Source organism: Dermochelys coriacea, chromosome 17, assembly GCF_009764565.3.
Source record: "Dermochelys coriacea isolate rDerCor1 chromosome 17, rDerCor1.pri.v4, whole genome shotgun sequence".
In the NCBI taxonomy this organism is placed as follows: Eukaryota; Metazoa; Chordata; order Testudines; family Dermochelyidae; genus Dermochelys; species Dermochelys coriacea.
Genome location: NC_050084.1, coordinates 8,821,916 through 8,841,473, shown reverse-complemented (window position 1 = coordinate 8,841,473; position 19,558 = coordinate 8,821,916). Strand labels below are relative to the sequence as shown.

The following is a 19,558-nucleotide window of genomic DNA, read 5'->3' as shown; positions in this document are numbered from 1 at the left end:
CTCCCTCTGCCTGTGGATGTATTCCTTCACTGAGGACTCTCTGCCACCATCACCATCACCGAAGAGGAAGGAATACATGGCTGGTACTGCCATGGCTTTACCTGAGTTTACAGGACATGCAGAGAGCGGGTGTCTCCATTTGAGATGCCTCTCTTGTTCATAATGTCTGTTTAACCTATTTCGCCTGCCTCCTTTTAAATCTTTTGCAGCTAGTCTCATCAGTCGCCCACAATTCATATATATCCAGCAAAGAACACTCACGGTAACAATACTTTTCCTTTACATAGCAGCATCCTTCTAAGGACCGCAAAAAGTTTTGCTCATCTGAATTCCTATCCCAATGCAGCTGTGTTGCAGGATGTGTATTGTCCTCATTTTGCAGATGGAGAAAATGAGGCAGAGAGAAATGAAGCCATTTGAACAGGATTATAAAGCAAGTCAGTGGCAGAGGTGGGATGTGTGGAACGGGGGATGCTGGAAGAATTTGTATAGTAGGGGTGCTGAGAGTCATTGAACCAACCTGTATATGATGGAAACCACTTCAAGCCGGGGGGGCGGCAGCACCCCTAGTTCCAGCACCTATGGTATAGAACCAAGGTTTCCTGTATGCTGTAATCGTAAGACTCTCAAATACTTCCAATTTCCTCCAGTGGCTCCCCTTTTCTCTCCCTGCTCTTCTCCCACTATACCCACTGAGCAATCCTCACCCAAGCACTCACTGGCAAAACAGTGACATCAGAAGAACTCTAGAGGCATTTCATTCCAAAGTTTGATGGATTCTGGCAGATCTGTTGGCAAGATGCGAGTGTTTTGACATGGTTGTTGGCGGAATCTGAGCATTATTGCTTTGTGAAGTGTTGCGAGTAAGCTAAGTAAATAAGTTCTGTCGTGGGGTTTGCAATACAATGGGGAAGAGTAGGTGGTTTTGTTTAAAATACTCCCATTACAGTAGTTAACCTTTATGTTACCTAAATGAAAATTATGTAAACTTGAAATTTTCGCTGATCAGGTTGCCTAGGAACAGGCGGTCAGTTTTCATAAGACAATGAATACACAGTCACTGATAGGGCTATTAGGAACAGAGGCATTTAGCTGTATTATTCTACCTCCCTGGTTTTATCGGTTGTAATTACCTGTTTTCACATAGGAAGCACGCCCACCTGTGCCTGCTGATTCAAGTAGCGGGGCTTATGGAAGAGATGTTCCCCTGCTTAAAGTGAATCCACTAGACCAATCTGCATATGCTAAACATTGCCAATTCTGTTCTTCATTGCTGCGGGTTAGAGGTCGGTGTGTTGAGTCCACAATCAGAAAAGCAGAGCTTTTATTGTTTGTGTTACAATCATGACAAGAGGCCCCAGCCAAGATCAGGGCTCCATTGTGCTAGTCACTGTACAAATATGTCGTAAGAAGCAATCCCACAGAGCTTGTATTCTAAATAGACCATTTCAGACAAAGGGTGGGAGGGGAGACAGAAAAGTCATTGAGAAGTGTAGGGATTTGTCTAAGGATCAAAAATCAGTGGCAGAGCCCAGGCCTCGAACCCAAGTCTTCTGATTCCTAATTCCATGCCTTATCCACTGGCTTGGTTCTGGTGCATGAGACAAGAATCTGTTCTGAAGCTCACACTGTCAAAGCACCCCTGTACTCTCTTGGTTACCCTCGTGATTGCAAGATTTTAAAAAGTTATTAGTTAGAGATTTGTTATATGATTTAAATGGCATTAAGAAACTTCAAAAGATAAAGGGAGTAACTAGAAGAGAGAGAATGTGGATCATTTACTGGTACGATTTAAAGAAATTCCTCTGTCAAGTAGAAATATTGATTCTTTATTCCCATTTTAAAATGGAGCTTTCTGTAATGATCACCAATAGTCATTTTCTGTTATCACTCGTAATAGAACTGTACCAATGACTTTCCTTCATTCATTTCATGCCTGCAAAGAATCATTTGAGTAAACAGAACCTAGGTTTTTGTTTCAGAAACAGGACAACTTATTAAACCTGCATGTTATCATTTTAACAGAGTTTTGCTATGTGTTTAAAGAGGCATGCACATATTTATTCTTTTTAGACTCATTTACATGGGTGGACTATTTTTAAAGTTCACATTTGGAGAAAAAAAAACAAAGCTAAAAATAATTTTCCCCCTTTATCTAGCTCAGTTCTGCATTTGACATTTACATGGAATTCATTTGCATCTCATTTGTACATGTTTCTGCTCAATAGGTAGAATGTAAGAAAGCACAACCTAAAGAAGTGATGTTTCCACCAGGGACAAGAGGAAGGGCACGAGGATTACCATATACCATGGACGCTTTTATGCTAGGGATGGGAATGTTGGGTAAGTGTGAAATAGACATGGAACTACTGAAAGAGCAAGCATCTACCTATGTTGTCCTCCCCTTTGTGAACATTTAAAGGTGCAGAGGCGGTGCGTGAATTACTGAGTTTACGCACAGTGTGCAACTCTAAAATTTAAACTGTGGGAGTGGGGAAATAATCCTGTCGATGGTAAATGATTAACTTTCTTTTTTTTTTCTTCCTGGGATATCAAAATTTGCATTTAAATGGATGTTTTAAATAGCCTGTTTTACTCTTATTCACAAAAATAGAATGATGAAAGATGCAGCGTGTTCATTCTGACTAAAAATGATCTCTTTTCCTTTTTAGAGGAATTGAGTCACACATTATTCCCCTTCTCTTAAAGGTGTCTTTGACAATTCAGCATAGATAATTGAAAATCTTGCAGCTTTAAATGGCATGCAGGATGGAGAAAGCAGAGGAGATGCATAATAGTGCAGGTTGCAACAATAATTACAAGTTTCAAGGAGACAGAACGGTATTTTAGTTTGGAGTATTGTGTCCAGAAAATACTAATTAAATGGGATAAATGATATTTAATGGCAAAATTCTATTTGTGCAGGAGGTCTTTTAGTTATAATTGGTTCTCATTTGTTTCTGCCTAGATAGTTTCTTCTTTTTTATATAATCTGACAACCTCTTTATATACTTTCTTCAGAGTTACTGAGTCAGGATGGAGCAAATCCATTGCCAGCATATTTTTAGAAAAACATACATTGTTGCTCAATCTTCCACTGCGGCCGCCCCCCACCCCCCGTTTTGTATTTAACTTTTCCTTGGTTGACCCCTGCTGTGCTCATAGAGTGAGGGTGCTTGAAGGTGTTTCGTAGGCAGAACTGAGTCTTTCCTGTACTAACTAACCAAAAGTCCAAAGTCTGTGTGAGTTTCTTTTCCCTACTCCTTCCCTTAGTGGGTGGGTTAACGTCCAACGACACCTAATGATGGGGGCTGGAAAGGGGGATCAGCAAATCTGAGACCTGTTGGAAAATGTATCTAGCTTACCCACAGGCCAAGGGCACAGCCAGGAAGAGAGTCCAGGTCTCCTGAGTCCCAATCCAATGCCCTTTCATCAGTAGTACCCAAAGCATTTTACAAAGGAGGTACAAAGGGCATAGTTATCCCCATTTTGCATGTGGGAAAATGGAGGCACAAAGAGAGGAAGTAACTTGCCTGAGGTCATCCAGCAGGTCAGTGGAAGAGCTACGAGTAGAACCCAGGTCTTCTGAGTCCTAATAGTGTGCTCTGTCTGCTAGGCCACACTGCCTCCATTGCCTGCAGTCCTGAAACCTTTTCTCTCCTTGCCTCTTCCCCACTCAGTGTTGTTCTGAAAAAGCTTTTTAGAAAATGTGACCCCATAAGACTTCAAAGGGCAAATAAAAAGAACCCTACATTTATACTTGTTAATTTCATGATTTTTAAGCCAACCTCATGATTTTTTTTGGTGAGGGGAGGGCTGACTTTTGAAGCGTTATGAACTGTTGTCATTCAGAATAATAAATAATTATTGCACTTGTATTGGGGTTGAGCTTAGAAGCCGCAATCCGAAGTTTGGAGCCCCATTGTGGTAGGTGCTGCATAACAACAATTGGGAGGGGGAAGAGATCCCTAATAGCCCGTACTTCCTTCAATGGAACGAGTTAGATTAAGGGCACTGGGTTATTGCTTCCGGGATGTTCAAGCAGTGCATGCCAGCAGGCTGAAATGATGGTGCTTCCTGAAACTCGGCTGTAGCTGGCACACAGGTGGGGTGTTGGTGTCCCCATGAGAGAGGCTTATAACCTGGGAAACCAATTGGAACCAACCTAGCTGTGGCTCTGTTTTTAATATAGGGATTTGTAAGTGTTGTCCCTACCTCTTCTCAATCTACTAAATAATAAAGGCTGAAATCTTCCAAAATGTGGGTGATGCCTAAAGTTAGGCACCTAAATAAGGCCCCCGAGTCCTTCAACGATCTCTGAATGGCTGGATCCTTGGATGTAGTGGAGCTCTGCATGGGTTCAGGGTTCTTCCCACATGAAGTTAATTGCAGAGTCAGGGTGAAAGTGGCCTCCTTTTTTCCAGGTGTGGAGCACATGTAACTCATGTTGAAGTCACTGGAAGTTGGACATGCTCAATACCTGTGACAATCAGGTATTCATTTATTAAAGTGCCTGAAGTCAGGCACCACCAGACTGAGAAAGGACTTTCCCAGGGTGTGTTTTTTACCCAGAATTAGTAGTAGGTCAGTTTAGGGGCCTTGAAGCTGATCTGTTCTTGGATGCAATAGTCAGTCCCTTCAGATGAAAATATTTTATTCTATTCCATTGCCCCCAACTTTTCTCCCTTAATGTGATTCTCAATTTTGGAAATTAAAATTTAGGATTAAATTATTCATCCTGTTCTAGTAGACCCATGTTCATTTCAACTATCTACTTTCATGTTCCTTAGTACTTTTCTCTACAATGGTGTCTATTTTTTTCTTCATGGGAGTTGGTTGAATGCAACCTTGTTAACTAATTCTCCAAGACAGGGCTCAGTCACCTGCATTTAAAAGAGACGCAGTGGAATTATAGCCTAGGCAAAAAGATCAAGGGCAAAATTCTCTTTTCAGCTCACTATTGCAAATCCTGACCTTAATGTTCTGTTCTTCCTTTGACATCAATGAGAGATCAATGCATGTTGAGCGAGAAGAATTTTCAGAGCCTGAGCCCAGCACAGTGATCTGAAAGGAGAATTTAACCCTGAGGCATGTTATGACTAATTTTCACTAGGGCTATCTCTTTGAATAAGGTTGCTTTGAACATTAAAACTAAGAGATGATGAAAGAACCCTGGGCTAGTACATTTATTTCTGTTGAAAGCAAGCAATATGTATGCATTTTGGCAAATTCCTTTCTTGGCACACAGGTGCCTATTACTCGTGTGCAATGTATGATTTCATTAGATCAACTACACTGGTTCTGTGCCACTGGTTTTTACAGGACTACTCTTAACATGCTCTTATTAGATTTCAAATCATGGGGACTTGCTCTGAATGAATCACTGATTCATGTTGAAGGCCAGATACTTAATTATCTGCTCTAGCTATTTTTTTTCCTTCTTCCAAGTTCCTGATTGCTGTAGTGGCACCATATTAAATAATTACTTGCTAAATATCAAAGTCACAACACAGAAGTCCAAGCCTATCCGCATGACCATTTTAACTCCCATTTTTCAAGGGTTGCCTGTAAAAGTACACTTCAAGGTTGGAAACTGGGCATGTCAGCTCAGTGAGGAATTTTTAATTTCCAACCCCTGGCAATGACATAGCAATGAGGACCAATCCCTGAGAGGAAGAAGGGTATAATTAACCCATCAAACAACGAGGCATACGAAGTAACATATTGCCAGAGGGAGATTTTGAAGTAGCTGAATATTTTGCTAAGATCCCAAGAGGCCTTTGTCAGAATTACTCCATTACTAGCTTTCGACATTCAGTTTCACGGAGACTAAGTGAACCGGAGCTGCTATCGAAAGTTTTTATACGGGTCTCCAGAAGCCCTTGTCCAAGGTCACCTTCTCCAGATGCAGCTCATGGAAAGAAAAGAAAATCAGAAGAAAGAATGCACCAGAGTACTCAAAGGAAAGAGTGCATAGTGATTCCCTCAGAGCTATTAAGAAAGTTGGTCTTCCTCATTAATCATTGCTGCCCCAAGGATCTAGCAGCAACTGGAACCGAGAAGTACATAGATAGCCATGTTCCGCGATTATTGGTTGATTGGGACAAAATCAGAGTACTTTTTAAAAGGACACTTCTTCTCTAAGAGCGTAGGCTGATTGAGTCCTGTCATGCAGCTGCTACTGGGCTGTCTCAGACTTTTTGTCATCCAGTGTAAGAGACGTACCCTTCAGGGAGACTAAGAACATTATTTAACCACTCTGCCGAAAGAACAAGTTGGAGCGGTTTTAAGCCCAATTATCTCCTACTCTCTAGCGTCCTACTTCACTAGTGGACTCCGAGACAATAAACATAAATGGAGGATTCAGTTTGGGTCAGTCTTACAAGTGAGAGCCCTGAAAACACAGCAGGAAGCCCATGTGACTGCTTGTGAATTGGGTCTGTGCCCTTTATGGTTAGTGGTACCACACAGCGTCCTCATCTGACTGAAATCGGAGATGACTTGTGCAGGGAGAGTTGGCTTCCCATAACACTAAAACTTGCAGTCGTCCAGCAGGCACTCAAGAAGCCACATCCTGTCTGGCTAATGCCCTGTTTTCATATCCAGCCAGCAGCTCTGAACCACACAGGGCATCTTTGACCTCTTTTAATGTGGAGCATACAGATACGATCACATTGCACCACCACAATTTTTCTGCATTGGTTAGTGACCTTTCCCAGATCCATTCCTATGGCCTCATCCTTATCTAAAAAGCCCAAAATGGCATACATTACTGACAAACCTCCTTCAGCAGTGCCACTCACTGGGAATGCCACAGCAAATAGAGCCCCGAGTCAAACTCATGGGGGTTTTCAGTGGAATGCACCTGGCTGTGGAACTTCCTACCCTGAGCAACTCAGCTGACCCTGAGTCTTGCCAGGACTCCTCTCTTTCAACACACTTCCTGCAGCGATGGGCACCTTAGAAGTGCCAATGTTAATAATAAAGCTGGACCCTTTAACTTGCAAACCCCTCCAGAGACCAAAATGATCAGCCCACAAAGCATATATCCTTGGAACGCTACCTGATGTGAACACCGAATTTCATAAAGTCTCCAAGAGACTTTTTATATCATTGCATAAGCCAGATTGGGGCTCTGCATTACTGCACACGTTCAATTTAGGTAGGCTGAGCTCATGCATAAAAGAAGCTTGTGTCCTTCAAGGAAAGTCATTCCTTCCCCGCTCCCTCCCATATCAGAGTCTGTTTAATGGAGAAGCTGCCTCTGAGACAAAATTAGGAAAGGGATACTCTTTATTAGGCATACATTTCCTGGGTGTCTTGCAGAGCATTTAGGAACCTTTCTAGCCTCCAAAATGTAGCACCCTTTGTAGCGTTCAGCATCTTCTTAAACAGCCATAGTCACCATTCAGTTAACTCTTCCATTTGCTTTGTAACAGGAGGAAGATCAACTGCTTGGACTGAAAGAGAGGAAGAGAGAACATGTCTGCTCTGTAGCAGATGTTCCTCCGCCGTAGTTTCTCCTCAGTACATAATCTCCCCCATTCACCACTGGGAATTATCTTTGTTTTGCATTCACATTGAGTATGGGTTCTCAATTCAAGGGTCATAGCCACCCTCCCTTTCTGCATGGGCATCCCAAAACCTTTAATTTTGTAATGTGGTACATGATGGAAAAGATTGAAAACCACTGATCTAGTCCACCTATGAGATTAGAGTGCTCCTCATACACCAGAGTCCAATCATTTTGGAGTGGTTGGAAACTGAAAGATGCCTCTCAGTCAAAAATCACCTCCCCTTCATAATAATGCTGCTATGTATAAACATCAGAGGACCCCTGGATCCTTTACATTTGAGCATCACCACTCACAGTACGAGCACAAGGTGGTGGAGAAATCCTACGTTTGTCATGGCTGAAGAGCTTGGAAGAGGGAGTGTGCTTTGAAGGAGCTTGTTTCCACACAGAAGAAAGTGAGAGTTCTTCAAGGGCGAAGAAGAGGCATAAAAGAAGATGTGAAGATGTTTGAGAGAGGGATGCAAAGGGAGATGTTGTTTAAATAGTGCCTTTCCTCACAAAGGAGGCTTGAGCAAACACCAACTATTGCATCCAGCTACCTCTGCAGCCCATTGCACAATAGGGTGGGGAACATTTTGGTCAGAGACAGGCAAGCAAACTATTACTGAAAGCATTGTGAGGTCCTTACTATCCATCCAGAGGTGCCAGGGCCTTGATTTTAAGTTCTCCTCAGAAACTGAGGATTATGTGTTTATCTACCTTGGAAGGATGAATGGCTGAGTCAGCCCTCCTGGGATTTGATCCTATTATACTGGATATTTTAAACATGAGACTTGGGTATAGTTTACCTGGGGGATTCTTGCACCAGCATAGCTGCCAGTGCAACCTGCTGGCAGAGACATACTGCAATGTTGTAATAAATGCCTTGCACCATAATGCAAACACTTCTTATACCAATGCAGGATGTCTATGATAGATAGTAGCATCGGCACAGTACTGCACTGGTATAAAATAACCACAGTGTAAACAAGCGCTTTGAGGACTAAGCCATCTCTTCCAGCATGCATCCGATGAAGTGAGCTGTAGCTCACGAAAGCTTATGCTCTAATAAATTTTAGTCTCTAAGGTGCCACAAGTACTCCTTTTCTTTTTGCGAATACAGACTAACACGGCTGCTACTCAGAAACCTTTCCTTTTCTTAAAATTTAGAATAATTTATAATTTATGCTGGCACAAGAATACCTGAAATGGGATGTCTTCGGTACCGGGCCGTTTTTATAAACCAGAGAAAACGCTTTAAACAACCACTTTGACAGTGGCTCTTCACAACAAGCTGCATAATCGGAAGTTGCTGGGTTAACTCTTCCCTAGATACGTCGTATCCTTCAAATAATAACGCAGATAAGCCACTGAGTACTGCTTACTTGTGTTGGGGAAACTATAATTTGCTCTTATTGATTTGAACATTTGAATTGATTTTAAAAGGAAGGATCTGCGAGCCCGGACGTGTTCAGACTGTTCACATCTCAACAGTGAGTTTTGTTTATCTTGCACTGCCCATCATGCAGGTAAAGACAGAAAACTTCCAGGTGCAGCGCTGCTGATTTTGTTGATTGTGTGAACACTTTTGTTTTTTTTTGTTTTAGTTGGTTTAATATGGAGGAAGGGAAAGAATATATTTTAAAGTTTCCCACCAAAAACCAAACAAAGTCTTGTGTAGCATAAATGCTGTTTGTTTTTATGAGGCAACTACTTAATGTCATGGTAGATAAACCCAACACTAGGGAGACAGGGATCTGGGAAGAGCTCTGGGCCCAGAAAGCCCTATCCCAGTGGGCCTGCTCAGCATGCTCCAGTTGGAGCAGGGCTTAACAGGTAGTGACCTGGTGTATGGTTTTTGACTGGAACACCTGGTCGAAAAGGGACCCTGGCAGCTCCACGAGCTGCCCCCAGCCCCGAGTATTGGCTCTGCACTACCATTGGCTGGGAACCGATGGTGGTGCCTGCGGGCGAGAGCAGCGTGGGGAGCTGCCTCCGCCTAGGAGCTGCACCTGCTGCTGGCCACTTCTGGGGCAGAGCGTGGTCTGTGATGCCAGGACAGGCAGGAAGCCTGCCTTAGTACCCCCGCTGCACTGCTGACCGGGAGCCACTGGAGGTAAGCCCGTGCCCCAATCCCACACCCCCTCGCCCTCAATCCTGGAGCCTGCTCCTGCACCCCACACCCCTCATCCCCAGCCCCATCCCAGAGCCCTCACAGTCCAACCCCCTGCCCCAGCCCAGAGCCCCCTCCCACAACCTGAACCCCTCATCCTCACCCCCAGCCCAGAGCCCTCACCCCCTCCCACACCCCAACCCCCTGCCTCAACCTGGAGATCCATCCCTGGAGCTGGGATCAAGGTCTCGGGGAAGGGGCAGCGCTAGGGTGTTCGGTTTTGTGCGATTAGAAAGTTGGCAGCCCTATTAAGAGGAGGCACTCCAGCACAGGCTGGTGGCTGGCAGAAGGAGACAGACCTGTACTCATGACTAGCGAGGGACTATACCAGGAGGAGGGACCACTACAGGAAGGATGGACTCCTTAGCCCACGACGCAGCTTAGGGCGGGACAAGAGCAGTAGGAAGAGACTCACAGGAGGTTGTTAGCTGGACTGTAGGTAGCAAATGCCATTCTTACGATACTCCAGAGGGCCCTGGGTCAGAACCTGGTGGCGTGGGTGGGGCCAGATCCCTTACCTCTCCCTGCAGTTGTTGACGTGGACTCTAACCACGAGACTGGGGGCTCTTCTGCTCACAGAGTGGAAATGTGCTCTTGTGGCTAGAGCTGAGGACTGAGAGTCAGGAGCCTGGTAAAATGTCCTTTCTCTGAAACCAACTCCTTGCTCAATCTTGGGCAAGTCACTTAAGCCAGTGTTTCCCAAAGGATGGGTCCCGACCCATCAGGGGGTTACCGGAAGGTTCAAGATGGGTCACCACACCTCAGTGAGAATAAAAAAAAAAATATTGGCATATTGCAACCAGTAGCCCTCAACTGCTCGCATGCGGGGTGGTGCCAGCCGCTGCAGCAGTTTTCTTGGAGCGCTGCCAGCATGACACCCAGGCCCACTATGTGTTCCCCCCTCAATGTGCCAAAATGGAGGCTCCTGCTCCTCTTGGCGCTGGGGCCTGGGAAGCAGGATGAACAGACATGAGGCTCACAAGCTGGGAAGGGGTAAGAAGCAGGGAGTGGGGTAGGAAGCCAGAGGCTCCTGTGAGTGGGCAGTAAGAGGGCTCCCTCAGGGGCTGAGGAAGGCTCAGGGGGAGGGGTGAGAGTAGGGGCTAATGGGAAGGTAAGATTCTGGCTCCCCCAGATGTCTCTCTCCCAGGCTAATGGACTGTGCCTGAGAGGGAAGAGGTGGTTCAGGCGGGGAGGGCGGCAGCATGGTTGGGGGATATCACGGCCAGTGCCCCCTGCTTTAAATGGCCCTGACCATGCTGCCATACCTCCCTCCCACTCCCCTTCCCTGTCAGCTTGACTATAGTGTATACGTAATGGTGGGTCACAAAAAAAGAGAAAATGCAGTTGGTGGGTTGCCTTAGTAAAACATTTGGGTATTAATGAAGTCTTAATTGCTCAGTGCCTCAGCACTGTAAAATAGGAATAATGACACTTCCTTTATCCTGCCCTTTGTCTACTGAGATTGTAAGCTTTTCAGGGCAGGGATTCTCTGGCTTTATGCATTTGTGCTGCACCTAGCATAGTGGGGATCCTAGTTGGGCCCTCTAGGCACTGCTGAAATACAAGTAATAATACTAATGACTTGCTGTGTGATCTTGGATATATCACTCAGCCGCTCTGTGCCTCAGTTTCCCTGTTGGTAAAATGGCTATAATAGCTTCTTTACAGAGTATTAATAATTGAATATTTATCAAGTGCTTTGATATCATCAGAAAAAATGTAATTCTAAGTATAAAAAAAAGTAATATATTTCCCATTTATTTTGTCCTATAAATTGAATGCAAGTTTAATCTCTGTTGGATGCTTTTCTATTTAAAGACCACTTGAATTTATTACACAGTGGAATTTGGCTCTACTGCTGTTTTTCATGCGTTTCCTATAGCTACAATAGGAAATGCTATGCAGTGTAATTGTAATGACTGGTCAATGTGTATATATTTAAAACAGCGTTCACTGTTCCATAGTGTATAAAGCTAGGGGAAATGTTTCGGCAGGAATTTGTATGTGTGGAAAAATACAGATTCAGCAACACGGAAATGTTTAATGACTTCATGTCTATTTTGCTGAATTGTTTGTGTTGGAAGAAAAATAATTCCGAAGAAGTGTAAATATTTCAGTTTGACATTTTCTAAATGAAACATCCTAAGTTTCTTGGTTTCTTGAAATGACTTTGTAATTTCCTTCTATTTTATTTACAAAAATGCAAAAACATTTAAAAAAAACCCACTTAACAGTTAAACAAAATGTTTTGTTCAACCGGAAACTTTATATATATTTTTTGGCATTTCCATTGTGCCAAAATTTTGTCTTCCGGTCTAGTGAGTAAAAGCCCAATCTGCATGGGGGAAAATTGGCTGGCTGCATTATCAATAGCACATTAACGCCATGCTGGAAAAAAATTTTCCCCCAGTATTTTTTGGAACTGTGAACAAACCACATAACTACATGTGTGGCAGCACCTGTGGCAGAGATAAAAACAAAAAACTTCACCGCTAAAGTTTAAGGGTCAGATTCTCAGGTGGCACGTTCAATTGAGCAACTTCTGCCAGCTGAAATTCTGGCCCTAAATTAGCATGAATATTGGCAAAGCTTCCATCTGAGCTGTCTAGTTGGGTCAGTAATTTAACAACAGACTAGAAACACTGACCTAAGAGATGGAATATATCAGATCTGCCTTGCCATCTTCGGTTAGGGAGACAGAACTGAGTAAAAGTTGTGTTGTAAAACCGTTTTTGATTGTTGATTTAAATTTACTCTTTCATGGACAGGACGATCTCTCTTCAAGGGAGGTAATCCAGGCAAAACCTTGATTCTGAGTTTAGCAACAAGAGGTAATTACTGCGAGATTGATCATCCGCTAGAAGTACTGAAGCAAATAAATTGCTCAGTGCCCAGTGCAGGATGAGAATGGTGGCTAATGGAAATGGTGGATAGGTCGGCTGGACCATAATTTGGCTTGATGAAGCATCCACATGGGCATGGTGCTAATGTGCTATTGATATGCAGCCAGCCAATTTCCCCCGTGCAGATTGGGCTTTGACTCGTTAGAGCAGAGCTGGGCATCGCAGCAGTAAATGAAGAGGAAAATTGAAGTAATGCTCTATTATAAATTTATGATTTCATCTGCTTGACTTAGAGAATGTTCTGTGATGGAAGATACAGATTAGAACCTCTATCCAGTCAGCTGTGTATTTTGTCTTTGTTGTTAGAAACAATACAGTCTGGGGAGGAGCGGGGGGTCACAAGTGTCTTTACAGTTGTCTCGCTGGTTGGCTTCAGGTATCCCTTTTTAAGGCTGTTCTATTAGGGTAAGAGCATCGCTTGCCCAGTAAGCCTGCACAAGGGAATAAGGTGTGAAGTTCCTTGGGTTTCTGTGTGGAAAGGAAGAATGGGCTTCGTGGGGTTACTACTGTCCTTCTCACATAGGAAAGGAAGTGGTGGTTTCACTCTGAAACTCTGCCCCGCACTGGGCCACCAGCACAGCTGAGCTGGCATGGAGGAGAAAGTAATCTGCGTGTGGTAAAGACTTTGTGCAGATTACTTCCCTTCAGAGTGAGGAAGAAACCAGATACTCCAAGTCACAATTCATTCCCTTGTCTGCATTCTGGAAAGTGCAGATACATGTCACCTCTTACTCAGCGAAGACTATAGGTTACAATCTAGCCCTTAATGATTAGAAAGCAAAATCTCTAGTTCTTTGTGTGGCAAGCCCATTCCCCCCACTACCCTAAATCAGTTTTTAAGTTGACAAATCATCTCATCTTTTAGAGTCCAAATAAAACTTGCTCTTTAAAAAGAGAGAGAGCTCTGGTTGAAGTGACTCTGCAGAATTGAGGTTCACAGTGATGTTAATGGGGCTACTTAGTTTGCAAACAATCCATTTATCACTATTACTGTTTTTTAAATCATTTGTAAAGCTTATCTCTAAAAGGTCTGATTTAATGACCGATTTCTAAGGAATCCTGCTGTTGAGGTGTGAAATAAATATTCAGGAGATAACTAATGTAGGTACATATTTATTTAAAGCGCCAGTATCCTGTGTTGTGGTCATATGCCTGCTTTTCTCCTACACCCCTTTAATCCCTTTATCAAAATTCATACAAGCATTTAATTTTCTGGTTTTAAAATATGATTAATAGTAAACTGTATGAAACAAATTCTATCTGAAATGGAAGGACTTGCTGTGTCAGCAAAATAACTGTAAAGTATATTAGAAATAGTCGCCTTTTAAAGAATAAATAAAAATAGAGGTATGAGATCTTGGAAAGAAATTTTCAGTTGTAAACAAACAAACAAAACCAACCATACATATCAATGAGCTTAAAGCCAAATACAATTTCCTTTAATGTCAAGGGAAAAATTCCCATTGACTTCAAAGGGAGTTGCATCAAGACTTTGATGATGAGACAGTGAGTTTGGGGAGAAAGGCAGAAAGCTGAGCACTGCCCAGTAATTGTGGAGAAGACTGTGCAGTGTGTGTTGGCGCTGGAAATATAAATACTCCTATTCTGATAAGACTAGGCAGGCGAAGTTTGAGAATTGTAAGTGATGTTTGAAAAACATATCAGCTTTGTAGAGGGTAACACAAGGTGGTCACTGTAACTCTTAGTCTTGGTAAATGAAGCACTATTGGAGCCTATGAAAAGACAGTTAACTTATCGGCCTCGATGCAGAATAGAGCATGGAGAAAACACACAACCCCTACACAGCTGACAGAATGTGCATCATTTTAGACAAGAATTTTGATTTCCAGAAGTGAGGCTGTCCAGGACCCTGCTGCCTTCAGAACAAAACCGCATGTTTTAGACTATGTCTTTGTTCAAAAACACCACGCTGGGAGGGTGGGTGCGGGTGGGGATTGAGGGAGATAAAAAAATAAATTAAGTAGGGTCCTTGCTGTCTGAACAGGAGGAGCAAGAGAGAGCTCTGTGTGTGTGCTGGTTTTTTAAACTTTTGGAGGCGGTCTGGTGGCTCAGTGACAAGGTACATTTAAGAACATAGAAGAAGACTCATGCAGATAAATGGGACAGGATTCAGGACTTCAATGGGAGTCAGATCTACCCCTTAATCTCTGGTCTTTAAACCCATGGGGCTTTAAATTCTGCCTTGGTTTACTATATATGTATGCATAGCTGCCACTGAAATTAACAGAGGTGGATGTAATTTAGCCTTTCCTGATCCTCTTCTAGTGTTCACTCCATCTCCATTCAGCATTCCAGGGTCACTCACGCTACCCAGTGCAAGGGGTGGGATTCCCAAGTGCTCCTGTAGACTCTTAGAGCCAGAAGCAGCTTTTTCTCTTGAGCATAGATAAACCTACTGTCTTTATATAATACAGTAGAATTCTTACCTATGATTGCCTATTGGACAAAAAAAGCCAAATGGCACAGTCTCTGTGCATGTCTACACTAGCAAATTGACTTCTTGTTCTCAGCCATGGCCAGCAATGGGTTCCACTGAGCAAGAGTTCACACCGGTTTACTTGTTAATGAGAATGTGACCAAACCAGCTTGCTCTAATTTTCAGTGCTGTTACCCAAATCTCAGTCATGCTTTCAGTAATATTGCTTGAAATGGTTTTGTCCTCTTTGCAATGCTGTTTTCTTCCACCATCTGCAATGTACCTCTGGGGTTTGTAGCTGTAGATTTTACAGGCTTTTTTTTTCCTATGTCAATCATGTTTTTTTTTTCCACCATGTTATGCGACTGCTGAAACCTTATGTTAAATTGGACACCATTTGTAGTTCAATATATTTGCTTACACATTTTTATTTACAACAAAGTGTCCTTGAATGGTATTGCCCTAATAAGAAAATAGCAAATACTTTGTTTGTTTGATTGTAGCTGTTACAAATCGCTTCAGGAAAAATTTCTTATCTGTTGAGTTTTACTTTCCTGAAAAACTAAAACCTCTTTGACTCTCTAGTTCCTTGATATTACTGCCTCTAACTCTTTGATGTGTTAACTGTTGTCCTTCACACTCCTGGGATGAAGAATTACTAGTACCTTAATCTCCAACTGTCAATAACTCTGAAGCAAAGTACATTCATTGTAAGCTCTCCAAATGTCAGAGCAAACCTGTGTTATGTGTTTAGCCTTAGCATTTGGCATTTACTCTTCTAGCTAAAAAGTATGCACAGTCCTTGGACTTCAGATACCAAAGTGAATGTTAATTATATGAGTGACAGATCTCATATGCATAGCAAAGGAGAAAGTGATCAGGAAGAGTAGCATTTGTCTGCAGATGTTTTATTTTCCTTCAAGATGAAAAACCTTCCTGCAGTTGTGCATGAGAAGAGTAAACTGTGTTCTTTCATACCTTGTGTAAAAGTCAAATTTCTTTTTTGCCCATCCAGTGTGTTAATATTACATTAGATGTAGGAGCAAAGAGTAAAACCTTACTAATCTGCCATTTTCTTTTATTCATATTTCTACATTCAAGGTTACCCGAATTTTGTTGCGACATATGGCAGAGGATATCCTGGATTTGCCCCAAGTTACAGCTATCAGTTCCCAGGTATGTACATTTCATTTGGAGATTGATTGATTTATTTAAATCCATAGCTGCAAGTTGAGGCAGGAAAATCTGCAGGGAAGCATTTCATGCGATGACAAATTGTGACCATTTTGAAGATACATATATATATCTTCAAAAAATATATACATAAGGATATTGCCAAGATTGTTGTTAATATAATGTGTTAATTGGTACTGGTTATTTGAAAACAAAGTTTTTAATTTTAAAAAAATTAACCAGAATGATAATTTAAGAGCTATTACCATACCTTTGCTGGGGTTAATTTTTTTTTCCTTTTTCTATGTACATATTCTACAGTAAGTTTATATTTGTTAGGGATGCAGTTCTGGAGTAAAAAGTCCAACGTGAGTGTATTTTATATAGATGTCTCTGGTGACCTTCATAGAGTCGGGTGTCTGTGCTCAATCTAATTTTTTCTTCATGATTGTTTAGTTCCCTCCACCCCCCCACCCCCCCCACCCTTCCCTTTTGTGTGGCTGTCAAAGATTTGCTGCATTTAGTGATTTCTATTCACTGGAAGTTTAATACTGCCACTCATAATTTTTGATCTCCTAAGGTTCTAAAGTGGTAGGCTGGCTTTTAAAATAACACAGCGTGGATTTCATCTGGGGCACTTTGAAAAGGCAGTCACTGAAACTAGTTCTCCCTATATTTTGCTTTATGCCAGTGCACCTTAGAACTTAAATTGGAAATGACAGATGATTTTTTTTTTATTTCACCTTAAGAATTCTAAGGGAGATTTCAGAAGCAGAGTCATGATTGCTGTGTTTACGGCTAACTAATAGCTAAGGCCTTCCAGGACACCATGGAAAGGAAATCTATGTTGTGTTGTACATTAAATTAATTAGCGTGCCATGTCACTTGGGTCACACATGATCAGTTCCACCACCTTGCACTGTTTATATAATTGCTTAGAAAGAGAATGTTAGAAGCACAACTTGGCTCAGGTTAAGAACATAAGAATGGCAATACTGGGTCAGACCAATGGTCCATCTAGCCCAGTATCCTGTCTACCGACAGTGGGAGGCGCCAGATGCTTCAGAGGGAATGAACAGAACAGGGCAATTTATCGAGTGATCCATCTCCTGTTGTCCAGTCCCAGCTTCTGACAGTCAGAGGCTTAGGTACACCATGGCATAGGCTTGCATCCCCCACCATTTTGGCAAATAGCCATTGGTGGAACTATCCTCCATGAACTTACCTAGTTCTTTTTTTGAACCCAGTTATATTTTTGACCTTCACAACATCCCCTGGCAACGAGTTCCACAGGTTGACTATGTGTTGCATGAAGAAGTACTTCCTTTTGTTTGTTTTAAACGTTCTGCCTATTAATTTCATTGGGTGACCCCTGGTTCTTGTGTTATGTGAAGGGGTGAATAACACTCCTTTGTTCATTTTCCCCATGCCATTCATGATTATATAGATCTATATCCTATCCCCCCATAATCGTCTCTTTTCTAAGCCGACCAGTCCCAATCTTTTAAATCTTTCATCATATGTTCCATACCCCAAATCATTTTTGTTGCCCTTCTCTGTCCTCCTTCCAATTCTAATATATTTTTTTTGAGATGGGGCAACCAGAACTGCATGCAGTATTAAGAAACCAAGTTTAACTGTCTCTTTAATGAAAATGCTACAGGTAAAGGACAGGGTTTTTAAGCAAAGAAGAAAACAAGACCCTTATGGAGAAAATCTCTAGAATGTAACACAACTATAACCTTTTTATGTAAAGTTCTACCTATGGAATTCTGTAGCAGGAATACAACCCTCCTTTAAATTCTACAGATAGGCTTAAATATTTTATAGAAAGGATTAAAATTGTTTATTAAATTCTATAGGACACAGTAATCTCCATGTAACGCTATCTAGTTCCTTTGGAACCATAGTGGTTTCTATAGAAGTTTTCCATAAAGGGAAGTGTTGGTTGTTTTGTTGATTATTTTGACATTTTACAAATGTTGAGACTCTGGTTTCTGTAAGTGTATAAGTGCTTTTAAGAATATCCGTTGAAGAAAGCTAACCAAAAAAACCCCCTTTGTCTAAGATATTAAGTCTAAAAATTGACCACTTTTGACCATTTTTCTATACATTTGCTCTTCTGGTAAGAAATGCAGAAGGAATCCAATTCCAGACTGAGAACCGGCCTTCATTTCTCATGTCCCAGGCCAGCTGGGGTTGGGAGAGCTTCAAAGGCAGAAAGTTCAGCTCCCTCTTTGGCTCTTGTTAATTTTTGATCCAGCTGGGTGAAAAGGGTGCTGAGGCTGATGTTGCTGTATAGTGATCTCCTCTGGCTAACTGCAGGTATAGTGTTCACTTCCCCTCACCAGAGGAAGAGTCATTACCATGTGGGGGATCTTCTAAGAATGCAACGTGAAGGGGAAAATGCCATCTCAGAAGAGCCTTCAGAAACTTCTCCTGCACCTTGTTTTATAGGTGTTCCTTTACACCACAAACTGTACTCTTAATTGCTCTGCCGTACATAACTAACAAATTGTATAGCAGTAGTGTTAATCGCCCAGCCCATTTGAAATATATCCAGCCCCCTTGATGAGTGTGGATCCATAAGATTAAAAAACATATATTCCATGTCTGCCTCTTGTGCTTGTAGATGTAACATGACCCAGCGCATTGCTGTCTTCATTTGAAGTAGTTCAATGTGATGGCAACTGCTTCTGTGGCAATGGAGTGCTAATGCTGAAGTGCAATGATATCACGCTGAAGTGCGTGTTTACAAACCACATCAATGTTCAGTGGCGGGCATAATTTGCACATGCAATTACTGCTGTTGTGCATGCAAATTTGGTAAAAGCACACACAAATGGTCAAATAAACAAAGGGCTGTAGTAGCAATTTTCCTAAAGGTGCCCTGCATCACTTTTTACCCAGCAGAGTCATGCGGTGAACTTGGATAACTGGAACTTGACTAATAGTTTAATTGCTATTTATAAGGGTCATATTCTGCTGCCGTTTTTGTACAAACCTCCCATTGACACCCTTGGGAGAACTGCTGTATCGAGGGAAATATACCTGGCTAACAGGCCATAATTAAAAATGTTGTCAGCCCTCTTCACAAAATAGGTTTGACCTCTCAGCTGTATAGTATATATGTCATTTTCACAAGTACTCTTCATAATATTAAAGCCATCCAGATGTGGCACAAAAATGCATACAAGTCCATTTCAACACCTGTTTTGAGCTAATAGCTTTTGAATGTAAGGTGGTGAGATTTTTTTTTTAAGTGCATTTGCACATTGTCTCAGGACTTGGTTTTCAGGTTTTCATGACTTCTTGAA

The 19,558-nt window shown here is 42.1% G+C and overlaps 1 protein-coding gene across 17 annotated transcripts in view; it reads left to right on the top strand.

Moving 5' to 3' along the window:
- The window catches only part of MSI2 (musashi RNA binding protein 2), a 397,386-nt gene that overhangs the window by 311,683 nt on the left and 66,145 nt on the right, over window positions 1–19,558 (top strand). For all 17 annotated transcript variants that reach the window (XM_043499279.1, XM_038375345.2, XM_038375348.2 and 14 more), the window contains 2 exons: window positions 2,229–2,343; window positions 16,170–16,244. In XM_043499279.1, the coding sequence (XP_043355214.1) occupies window positions 2,229–2,343; window positions 16,170–16,244 (190 nt within the window). The remainder of the gene's footprint in view (window positions 1–2,228; window positions 2,344–16,169; window positions 16,245–19,558) is intronic.